This window comes from Pristis pectinata, chromosome 11, assembly GCF_009764475.1.
Source record: "Pristis pectinata isolate sPriPec2 chromosome 11, sPriPec2.1.pri, whole genome shotgun sequence".
In the NCBI taxonomy this organism is placed as follows: domain Eukaryota; kingdom Metazoa; phylum Chordata; class Chondrichthyes; order Rhinopristiformes; family Pristidae; genus Pristis; species Pristis pectinata.
Genome location: NC_067415.1, coordinates 86,714,573 through 86,727,275, shown reverse-complemented (window position 1 = coordinate 86,727,275; position 12,703 = coordinate 86,714,573). Strand labels below are relative to the sequence as shown.

Genomic DNA, 12,703 nt, shown 5'->3' with positions numbered 1-12,703 from the left:
GCATTCTCTACCATAGTATGTCGTTGTGTAGTTTCTTCTTTTCTGTATTAGAAGTCATGTATTGACACTGGTTGTCTTTTGTAGTGCTTTTAGTGAATAAACGTTTATTATTAAAAAAAAGGGACAGTACTAAGGGAGGGTCACACCGTGGGATGGGCAGTACTGAGGGAGGGGCACACTGTGGGAGGGGCAGTACTGAGGGAGGGGCACACTGAGGGAGGGGCAGTACTGAGGTAGTATCACTGTGGGGGGGGTGGCGGTACTGAGGGAGGGTCACACTGTTGGTTTGCAATTCAGAGTTTAGAGCAAATGACAATGGAGGAATGTACTTCCCAGTTTGGATGGTGTGCAGAGGGCAGCCTACAGGTGGTGGTTGTCCCCCTGAGCTGCTGCCTTGTCCTTGGTGGGAGGGGTGGTGGATTTGGGAGGTGCTGTCGGAGTAACCTGGGTGTGTAACTGCAGTGTATTGTGTGGGTGGTGCACACTACAGTCACTGTGTGCTGGTGGTGGAGCGAGGGAGTGTTCAGGGTAGCAAATGGGCTGCTTTGTCCTCAAGATGTTGAGCTTCTTGAGAACTGTTGCAGCTGCACTTGTCCAGGCAAGTGGAGAAGATGGTGTCTTGTAGATGGTGGAAGGGCCTTGGGTGTCAGGAGGTGGGTCCCTCTCTCCTAGATCGCCAGCCTCTGAGCCGTCATATATGTGGTGGTCTGATTATACTTTCGGGCAGCGGTGAGCCCTCGGTTGATTTGGCATTGAAAGTACGAGCAAATGTCGAAGGTGGGAATGTTGCCCTGGTCTTGCTGCTTGTAGGTGTCGACACTCCATGTCTGAGGCTGTGAGCAGACTTTGGGATATCTTGGGGCCAGCCCACTTATCCAGTTCTTTAACCGGTTCTATCTTTTGCTTCCTCCAGCTCTTGGGGTGATCACCCTGACACACTCACACTGTGTCTCCCTCCATGGAGGCTGTCTGACCTGCTGAGCTTCCAATACCGTTTGCTGCGGTATCCCATGGAGAGAAGGTAGCAGGGCGTGGGAGGATGGGAGAGACGGACCTTTGGCTCACTGGATGGGCACAGGACATCCAGGCAGTGAAAGTGTCTTCCCCAAGCACAGGACATCCCAGGCAGTGAAAGTATCTTCCCCAAGCACAGGACATCCCAGGCAGTGAAAGTATCTTCCCCAAGCACAGGACATCCCAGGCAGTGAAAGTATCTTCCCCAAGCACAGGACATCCCAGGCAGTGAAAGTATCTTCCCCAAGCACAGGACATCCCAGGCAGTGAAAGATTTTTGAAGTGTTGTTACTGCTGTAATGTAGGAAATGGCATGGTCAGTCTATGCACAGCCAGCTCTCACAGTCAGAAAGTGACGGTGAGGAGTTTCACATATCATTTGTTTTGTGGGCTCCTTTGGATCATTTGTTGAACTCCCTCAAGGTGTGACCCTGGGGTCAGATCAACAGCTGGAGGCACAATGCGGTGGGTTTAACGATGGTTCTTTGGTCTTGTTGTTTACTGGAGATTTCACACACTACCTCTGTAACTGTCAGGCTTCAACCTGACGGGGACCGTTAGTGTGTTCATTTCTCTGGTTCCGAATGCAAACACCTTTGAAGTAATAACCTGCCACACATCGTCTTAAAGATTTCCTGAGGTGAAGGTGTCAGTCAGCGCCCAGTGCCCTAGTCACACTCTGCAGCTTCCTTTCCAGTGAAAGGCACAGCACCAACGTACCTGGTTCAAACCCTCTTCATTCTGGGAAACCCAGCAGTGTTGGAACCTGGATTAGGGTTGTCAGCCATATTCCCACCAGTCCCTGGAGAGACCATCCACAGTCCCACCCCACCTCACCAACCATTGGTTGCTAACACGTCCATCCACATTCAGCACTGCCTTTCCAAAGTAGCTGGAAGTTGATTGGATAGTTCTCGACTATCAGTCAAAACAACTCTTTTCCCCAGTACAAAACCTTTGTAAACGATACAAGAAGGTGTAATGGAAACACCTGACTCCTTAATGTCCCTGAAATGTTACTTAGAGTCATAGACTCAGAGACACAGCACAGGAACAGGCCCTTCGGCCCACACAGCCTGCACTGCCCACCAAGAACCATTTCATTCTCCCACATTCCCATCAACTGCCCCCAGATTCTACCCCTCACCTACACACCAGGGACCAGTTACACTAGTTACCTACCAACCTGCACCTCGTTGGGATGTTGGAGGAAACCGGAGCACCTGGAGGAAACCCATGGGGTCACGGGGAGAACGTGCAAACTCCACACAGTACCCAATGTCAGGATGGAACCCAGGTATCTGAAGCTGTGAGGCAGGAATTCTACTAGCTGTGCTGACCCTTGCTGACAGCAGTGTTCTGAAGTTTCCTCAGTGATCCTTGCAGACCGGGACTGTCCCAGGAGAGATGGTCACCCTATGGATACATTGTGCTTTCCCTTCCAGGGCTAGAGCTCAGTCACTCAGTCATTGTCAAGTTGTATTTGTGCTTCTTCAGATACAAGGTCAGAACTGTCAAACTGGAATTGCCCTGGGTACCGAGGAGCTTACCAGTGGGGTCACGGGCAGCCCTCTCACCTCTGGCTTCAGGTTTCACTGTGAAACACTGAGCACCCAAAGCCAGCCCGACACACCTGGAGCAGCGTTGAGGGAACGCTGCACTGTTGGAGGTATTGTCCTTCAGAGGTGATGTCAAACTGAGGACCTTCTGCCCTCTCAGATGGGTGTAAGTGTTGCCGTGACATTGGCGGCAGGGAGATCCTGCCCAGCATCCTCGGTGGCATTTAATGTCTACAGCAGATCTGCTGATTGTGTGTTGCTGTTTGAGGGATCGGCGTGCAATCTGTGTGTGCTTCCTACATAAGGGCATGAGTAGGATAGGCCATTCAGCCCCTCGTCTGCCCAGTATTCACAGATCCTGGCTGACGTTCTGGCCCTATCTCCATATCCCTTGATTCACCAGGCCCAGAGTGAAGTGCAGCACAGCCTCCTGCAGTTCCCTCCAGTCGTGGTTGAAGCCATGTTTACAGAGTCCATCTTGACTTCCTTACTCTGGCACTCTAAGCTGCTATGTATAAAGTCCAGGCGCTGTAAGCTTTTGTAACACTCTCTCAACTGACCCACTTTCAACGATGTATATACCCTCATCTGTCTGTTCTTATTCCCCTTTCAGTACTGTGCCCTCTCGTTTGTGCTGCCTTCTCCCTACCCAGGATGTAACCCTTTGTTATCAACCATCGAAGGAGCCGCTCTTCATAGTGACGTTGTTGCTGGTAACATTGTTTTCCAGTTAAATACAGAGCAATAAAAGAGCAAAGTAATGAACGTATTTGAGAAATCTCTCTGAGCAGCGAGTTGTCAGAGAAGCAGTGTTCCATCCTCAGGACTCCCCACAAACACCAGAAGCAGTGCCTGAGGCTGCAGAAATCCGTAGAGGGTTTTAAACGAGCAAAGTTTAGAGAGAGCCATGACCATTGATCACGCAACATAACGAGAGCCTTTCAACACATGGTGACTCAGGTCCTTCAGTCTGAGCAACATTTTCATAAATGTTTTTTTGCTCTCTTTCCTGGTTAATGACATCTTTTCTATAACAGGGCGCCAGGGCTGTACACAATACTCCACTGTGACTCTTGGTCCCTTTGGTCCCAACCCCTATCTCTTTCCCCAACCAATTCATCCTCTTCCACTACACGCCCGGATTTCTCAGATATGTAGCTCCAGTCCTTACCACAGTTGTGCCTCATCTTTCTTCGAGTTTCCCAGTTATATTAAGTCTATTAACTCAGGCTAATGACCAACTTGTCAGAACAAATGGTCACCATGCCCTGTTCTGTCAGAGCCCTTCATTACTCTGAATGGCTTAATTACATCTCCTGAAGTCTGCTGCTCTAGTGAGAACAGGACATCTTCTCTACAGAGCTGAAGACTGATTCCATTCTGGAAAACATCCATCATCCGGACCCTAACCCTAACCGTAACTCCCCGACTAATCCTAGCCAACACCTCGACTAACCCTTGCCAACTCCACGACTAACCCTTGCCAACACCCCCACATAGAAAAACCCTCCACAAACAAAATTTCCCACCATATTAAGATATGGAGTCTGGAATAAGGCACAGGTCGCAATAAAGGCGAGTGGAACGAGACCAGGTTAATGAACTCGTGAGCCAAATCAAAGTGGCAGGGTCCAGTGAGACTGAGTCTCCAGTAATGAGATCAATGAACACAAGAGGGATAATTTTCCCACTGCCTGCTAACTCACAACCTAATCCTAACCCTAACCAAGATCGCCACCATCCGGGCCATGCCATCTTCTAGCAGCTCCCATCGGGCAGGAGGTACAGAAGCCTGAAGTCCCACACCACCAGGTTCAGGAACAGCTCCTTCCCTTCAACTGACACAACCCTAATCACTACCTCAGTACAGCAACACTGGGACCACTTTGGTCACTTTGCACTCAAATGCACTTTGTTTTTGTTCTAATTGTGTTCTTTCTTGTAAAAATTGTGTATATTTTATGTTTAATTTATGTTTATCTTGGGAATGCTGCTTATCTGATGCTATGTACCTGTGATGCTGCTGCAGGTAGGTGTGTACCTGGACTTGTGCAGATGACAATAACCTTGACTGTGACTTTGAGAACCTCTCCTCCCAGGACTTGACATTTCCGGAAGTGTGGAGCCTGGAAATAGGCTCAGTTCTTCAAATGGAGCCAGTCTAATGATTGGCACTTGAACAGAACTTCTGTGTAAGATACTTCTGCTTCCAGTGCTGCCCGTCCTGTGTACTTTCTTAATTACCTAATCACCGTGTTCTGTTCACCTCAAAGACTGAATCAGCCTCATTACAAACTGTTGCTCTGTAACTGGCAAACAGTGGGGCTGCCCATTGTTGTAAGTGGTGGTGACAATATATTTGTATTAATTACATTAACTGTGTAGCATCATTAACTATTGTTTGTGTAAACAGCAGCAAAGACAAGACTTAACAAATGTCACTTGGAAACCTAACATCGTTTTCAAAACTGAGAGAGACCTCCTTCTCATGAGGACTGTAAACTGTTCACCAGGGTAGAACTTTCACAGTGAAGGGTAGGGCCCAGGGCAGTGTTGTAGAACAGAGGGACTTAGGAGTACAAGTATATGGTTCCCTGAAAGCGGAGTCACAGGCAGACAGGGTGAAGGCTTTGGGTACGCTGGCCTTCATCAGTCAGAACTTTGAGTATAGGAGGTTATGTTGCGATTGTACAAGACGTTGGTGAAGCCGCAGTTGGAATATTGTGTTCAGGTTTGGTCACCCTGTTATAGGAAAGATGTCATTAAACTGGAAAGAGTGTAAAGAATATTTGTGAGAATGTTGCCTGGACTGAGTTACAGGGAGAGGTTGGGACTTTACTCCTTGGAACATGGGAGACTGAGCTATGTAAAACCATGAGGGGTATATATAGGGTGAGTGCACTCAGTCTTCTCCCAGGGTTGGGGAACCAAGAACTAGAGGGCTCAGGTTTAAGGTGAGAGGGAGAAGGTTTAAAAGGGACCTGAAGGACAATCTTCACACAGAGAGTGGTCCGTATAAGGAACGAGCTGCCAGAGGAAGTGGTTGAGGCAGGTACAATAACAACAATTTAAAGAAACTTGGACAGGTACATTGATAAGAAAGGGTTAGGGGGATATGGGCCAAATGTGGGCAAATGGGATTGGTTTAGATGGGCATCTTGGTCGGCATGGACAGGCTGGGCCGAAGGCCCTGCTTCCGTGCTGTATGACTCTATGACTCTATTTCTTTGCTCTCAATGTATGAATCAGTATTAAAACTGAACTGCAGAAATGCCCAGACAACTAACCTGGGGATAACAAGATTTTGAAATCCCAAGATCTGATCATTTGGAAATTAGCAGTAAGTGGAAGTCAGGATGTTTACAGCCGATGGTGCGTCTCAGAAATGATTAATTTACCTCCGGGACACATTGAAAGGGGCTTGTGCCTCGTTATGTCTCACTAGGTTCCCATCCAGGTTCAGTGGGTGATGTTCAATGTGTGAGGAGTGACAGTTTCTGGTGGGTGTTCAGTAGCAGATTCTAAGTGCTTCACTGAATCAGCAAAACTACAGCAAGGCCGAAGGCCATTCAACTCACCGTGTTCTCTCTTTAACCGAGTCTGACAAATCTGACCCCTGTCTGCAGCACCCTTCCTCTGAAATACTGATCTAATTCTTACTTAAATGAAGCTTCAGTCTCTGCCTCTCTCGGCCTTGTTGTGAGTCCTTTTTGTGAAAGTATTTCTGCCAAAATCCTTCTTTCCCTTTGCTGCTGAGAACTCTTCAGCCTGACTGAAGAAGCTGGATTTCTTTCCCTGTCACCAGCAGTCAACAAGTGCTTGGAATTTTTCTTACAGCTCATGTACTGGACAGGGAGTGGGGGGGATTTTATCAGATTGGTTCTGGAGGTGATGTTCTTCAGAGATGGCTAAGGGGAGATTTAGTGGAGGCCTTGACAGTCAGGAGGGGGTCTGATAGAGAAAATAAGACATTTCCAGGAGTAGAAAGGTGGGTGACCAGGGGACATGGAGTGAAAGGGGTCGGCAGAAGAACCGGGGGGGGGGGGAGGAGGGGAGTGTTTCGACGCAGCCAGTTGCTGTGATCTGGGAAGTTCTGCCTGAAAGGGCGGTGGGAGTGGATTCAACAGGGACTTCCAAAAGGGAACTGATAGACACAGAAAAGGAGAAGTTCAGTGGCCCATAGGGATACAGTAGGGGTGGGATAGTCTGGAGACTGGCTGATGAGCCAATGGCCTTGTCTACTGCCATGGAATCAATGACTCTAAAGGCAGTGAATACAATGAATGATTGGACTGACCATCAGCTCTCCGTCAAATCCACAGCTGACGAGGACATTGGCCGGGCTCAGCTTTCTCAACATGTTTCATCCTGACTGCAATCACACAGCTGGATCCATTTCATTCTTTCTATAAATCAATTCTAAAGGTAACGAGTTAATATAAAAAAGTACTGACTGTAACCAACCAAAGAAAGAACACGGCATAAAAAACAAGGTGTTGAAGATCAGGCAGGGTTCTGGGGAACCTCAACACGGCTGAAACCTTTAGCAAAACCGGCCGCTAAGAGGGTGAAAGTCACCCATAGCACTACCGTAGGGCAGGAGGTACAGAAGTCTGAAGTCCCATACCACCAGGTTCAGGAACAGCTACTTCCCTTCAACCATTCGGTTCTTGAACCAACCTGCACAACCCTGATCACTACCTCAGTACAGCAACACTGTGACCACTTTGATCACTTTGCGCTAAAATGGACTTTGCTTTTTTTGTTCTAATGGTGTTCCTTCTTGTAAATTGTGTATACTTTATGTTTAATTTATGTTTTTCTTGTGAATACTGCTTATCTGATGCTCTGTACCTGTGATGCTGCCACAAGTAAGTTTTTCGTTGCACCTGTGCACACACGGACTTGTGCATCTGACAATAAACTCAACTTTGACTTGACTTTGACAATAAAAAGTATAAATCCAAATAGACAAAGTTTTACTTTGATGTGTGTTAAAACTTAGGATTACTGAACATAGTGTGTTTGGTGGCCCTGATTCACCAGTAAAAATGCTGCGTATTCCTTATTAAACAGACTGCAACATACTTTCCCCCCCCAACAAGAAGTTTCTTACCTTGTAAATGCACAGTGAAGGGTAGCAAAGAAACGAGAAGGAAATGTTTGAGAGTCTTTACAAGCCACATCTTTCTCCCATAAACTATTATTCACCCATTAAACAGATGTCCTGGGACCCGAGGAGGATGAAGGCTTCTCCACACTGATTACTGCAAGCTGCTCACGAAATCCAGGGGGACCTCTGGGTCCTAACGTCGTACAGCACCCACTGCCAGTAACATGTGAACAAGCTGTTCATTCCCAGCACCAGAAGTGACGTAGCTCTGTGGTTAGTTGTGTAAACTGATATGCTTTAGATGTCTGTGATTAAAATTATATTTGCAATCAGATTGTTTATTGTGATTAGGATCTGTTTATTCGTGAGTTAGGAAACTCTCCAGCTCTCTCTGCTGCCCAAACTAATTCTGCCTGTCAGTAAGTGTAGAAGCTCCCTGCTTCATGTCTTCTCATAGAACCTTCGGCTGCTTTCTGATTTAAAATCATCGACCACCTTTTGTCAGGAACCCAACACTTTTCTGATTCCCTTGGTGTGAAGAAGTGGCTCCCACTCTCAGCAGGCTAGCTTTTGAGTTAAGGACAAGTCTTCTTAAATAGATAGTATAGACAGGCATGATGGTCGGCATAGACACGGTGGATGAAGGGCCAGTTTCTGTGCTATACAACTCCACGACTCTTATCCTGCTGGGAGAAGGTTTCCCTTCATCCACTCATTTCCTTTCAAAATTCCATTCCGGGAAGACCCTGTGTCAGGAGAGGAGGAACGGGCAATATAACAGCACACTGCTAGACTTGTACCCTGGTGCCTTGTAGTGAGTGTACAGTTCAACACAGCTATGTACATGGATGTGTGTGTGTGTGTGTGTGTGTGTGTGTGTGTGTGTCTTGTTTATGTATTTTCCTGCAATGATAGATTGATGAGATAAAATCAGACTCAGTAAAAATCCTTATCATCATTTGATTAAAAGTGAAACAGGTTAAAATTCTTTCTCAGTCCAGTTTGCCAGTGAAAGTGGTTGAACTGAGGATAAGATGGTTATTTTGTGTGGGGGTGAACTGATGGTGTTAAGGAATGATTCAGACATGCCAGTGATCGCCTCTGCCCAGGTATTGTGTAACACTGAAGCTGGTTGTTCACACATTGATTCTAAACAGCCCGTGTTTACAACCTCCCACACATTTTCCACCTCACCTCACGGCAGGGAAAGTTGCACTGATACAATGAACATATGTAACCACAAACTGTAACATCCAAAGCATATGCTGAAAGCCATCGCTGTGCCTGACAATGGCCTTTCCCTCAAACACCCATACACACAGACCACTCACACGAACACACACAGTCATGCAATCAACACACTTGCACAGATAAACACACGTGTTCAGATATACACGATGTATGTAGAGAAATACAGATATTTTATAAGATATAAACACGCACACAGGAATACACACACACACATGCACACACACGTGCGCACACACACACGCGCGCGCACACACACACACACACACACACACGCAGATATATACACTGACGCACAGATATATAAACACATTCATTATTCAGATAGACACACGCACATACACATTCATACAGAGACATAAAGTAAAACCCTGTAAATTTCCCAACAAAGGTGTTAAGTTTCAAGGGAGTGCTGCAAACACCTGGTGAGCCAAATGCCGAACCATCGGAAGTTCCAACTATTCGAACAGCGGATTATCAGAGTATCTGTACATACACAATTGTATATAAACATATGGAAACAACTATTCACCCACACGTACAGTGCAGGGCGCAGGGTTTCAGATTTGTGGATTACTGGGATCTCTTCTGGGGAAGGTACGACCTGTACAAAAGGGACGGGTTACACCTGAACTGGAGGGGGACCAATATTCTTACGGGCAGGTTTGCTGGAGCTGTTGTGGAGAGTTTAAACTGGTTCGGCAGGGGGATGGGAACCAGAGTGATAGGCCAGAGGATGGTGCATTTAGTGTACAAGTAGATGCAGAGTGTAGAGAGACTGTGAGGAAGGATAGGCAGTTGAAAGGGCAAAATTGCAGTCAGTTGGATGGGCTGAAGTGTGTCTACTTTAAAGGCTGATGAACTTAGAGTGTGGGTCAGTACGTGGAACTATGACGTGGTGGCCATTATAGACACTTGACTGTCGCAAGGGCAGGAATGGCTGTTAGATATTTTGGGGTTTAGATGTTTCAAATGGGGCAGGAACGGAGGTAAAAGAGGTGGGGGAGTGGCTTTGCTGATCAGGGACAGTGTCACAGCTGTAGAAAGGGAGGACGTCCTGGAGAACTTGTCCACTGAGTCAGTGTGGGTGGAAGTCAGAAACAGGAAGGGAGCGATCATTCTATTGGGCGTATTCTACAGACCCCCCAGTAGCAGCAGAGACGCTGAGGAGCAGATTGAGAGGCAGATTTTGGAGAAGTGCAAAAATAACAGGGTCATTGTCATGGGTGATTTCAACTTCCCTAATATTGATTGGCAGCTCCTTAGTAGAAAGGGCGTAGATGGGGCAGAGTTTGTTCAGTGTGTTCAGGAAGGATTCCTGACACAGTATGTGGACAGGCCGACTAGAGGAGAGGCCATACTGAACCTGGTACCAGGAAATGAGCCCGATCAGGTTTCAGATCTCTCGGTGGGAGAGCATTTTGGAGATAGTGACCATAACTCCTTGACCCTTACCATAGCCTTGGAGAGGGATAGGAGTAGATAATATGGGAAAGTATTTAATTGGGGGAGGGGAATTATGATGCTATTAGACAGGAACTTGGGAGCATAAATTGGGAACAGATGTTCTTGGGAAGTGCACAATGGAAATGTGGAGGTTGTTTAGGGAGTACTTGCATGGGGCTCTGGATAGGTTTGTCCCATTGAGGCAGGGTAAGGGTGGCAGAGTGAAGGAATCATGGTTGACAAGAGACGTAGAATATCTTGTCAAGTGGAAGATAGAAGCTGACCTAAGGTTTAGAAGACAAGGATCAGACAGGGCTCTGGATGTTTACAAGGTAGCCAGGAGGGAGCTCAAGAATGGACTTAGGAGAGCTAGAAGGGGGCATGAGAAGGCCTCGGCAAGCAGGATTAAGGAAAACCCCAAGGCATTCTACACGTATGTGAAGAATAGGAGGATGACTAGAATGAGGATAGGATTAGGGATAAAAGAGGAAACATGTGCCTGGAGTCGGAGGAGGTAGGGGAGGTCCTTAATGAATACTTTGCTTCAGTATTTACCAGTGAGAGAAACTTTGACATTTGTGAGGATGGCGTACAACAGGCTGATACGCTCGGGCATGTTGATGTGAGGAAAGAGGATGTGCTGGAATTTGTGAAAAACATTAGGATAGATAAGTCACCAGGGCTGGACGGGATATATCTAAGGTTATTACGGGAAGTGAGGGAAGAGATTGTTGCACCTTTGGTGAGGATCTTTGCATCCTCACTGGCCACAGGAGTAGTGCCAGATGATTGGAGGGTGGCAAATGTTGTTCCTTTGTTCAAGAAAGGGAGTAGGGATAACCCTGGGAATTACGGACCAGTGAGTCTTACTTCAGTGGTGGGAAAATTACTGGAAAAAAATTCCTAGAGACAGGATTTATGGGCATTTGGAGAAGCATAGACTGATTAGGGACAGTCAGCATGGCTTTGTGAGGGGCAGGTCATGCCTCACGAGCCTGATTGAATTCTTTGAGGATGTGACAAAGCACATTGATGAAGGTTGAGCAGTGGATGTGGTGTACATGGATTTTAGTAAGGCATTTGATAAGGTCCCTCATGGAAGGCTCATTCAGAAAGTCAGGAGGCATGGGATCCAGGGAAACATGGCTGTGTGGATTCAGAATTGGCTCGCCCATGGAAGACAGAGGGTGGTGGTAGGAGGAGAGTATTCTGCCTGGAGGTCGGTGACCAGTGGTGTTCTGCAGGGATCTGTTCTGAGATCCCTGCTCTTTGTGATTTTTATAAATGACTTGGATGAGGATGTGGAAGGGTGGGTTAGTAAGTTTGCTGATGATACAAAGGTTGGTGGTGTTGTGGATAGTGTAGAAGGTTGCTGTAGGTTACAACAGGACATTGATAGGATGCATAGCTGGGCTGAGAAGTGGCAGATGGAGTTCAACCCAGAAAAGTGTGAAGTGATACACTTTGGAAGATCCAATTTGAAGGCAGAATACAAGTTTAATGGCAGGACTCTTGGCAGTGTGGGGGAACAGAGGGATCTTGGGGTCCACGTCCATAGATCCCTCAAGGTTGCCGCACAGGTTAACAGGATTGTTAAGAAGGCATATGGCATGTTGACCTTCATTAGTCGGGGTATTGAGTTCACTCTGGTTAGACCACACTTAGAGTATTGTGTTCAGTTCTGGTTGCCTCATTATAGGAAGGATGTGGAAGCTTTAGAGAGGGTGCAGAGGATGCTGCCTGGATGGGAGAGCATGTCTTATAAGGATAGGTTGAGCGAGCTGGGGCTCTTCACTTTGGAGAGGAGCACAAGAGGTGACTTGATAGAGGTGTACAAGATGATAAGAGGCATAGATCGAGTGGACAGTCAGAGACCTTTTCCCAGTGCGACAATGGCTAACACAAAGGGGCATAATTTTAAAGTGATTAGAGGAACGTACAGGAGGGATGTCAGAGGTAAGTCTTTTACACAGAGGGTGGTGGGTGCGTGGAATGCACTGCCAGCAGAGGTTGTGGGGGCAGATACATTAGGGACATTTAAGAGACTCTTAGATAGACTCATGAATGATAGAGAAATGGAGGGCTATGTGGGAGAGAAGGGATAGATAGATCTTAGAGCAGGATAAAATGTCAGTACAACATCGTGGGCTGAAGGTCCTGTACTGTGCTGTAGTGTTCTATGTTCTATACACCACAGACACCATTACAGTTATACATAGACATTCTTGTGCATGCACACACACATTCACACCCATATGGACATCATTATTAATTAATCACCATCCTGTGGTTCCTGGATAATTACACACTCACACACGTCTGG

At 46.9% G+C, this 12,703-nt stretch overlaps 1 protein-coding gene across 1 annotated transcript in view; it reads right to left on the bottom strand.

Annotated features, from left to right (window-relative positions):
* LOC127576045 (uncharacterized) overlaps positions 1–7,892 on the bottom strand; it is a 30,204-nt gene extending 22,312 nt beyond the window's left edge. The window contains exon 1 of the mRNA XM_052026378.1: positions 7,690–7,892. Within this exon, the coding sequence (XP_051882338.1) occupies positions 7,690–7,759 (70 nt within the window). The 5' untranslated portion in view covers positions 7,760–7,892. The remainder of the gene's footprint in view (positions 1–7,689) is intronic.
* Positions 7,893–12,703: the final 4,811 nt, after the last annotated feature.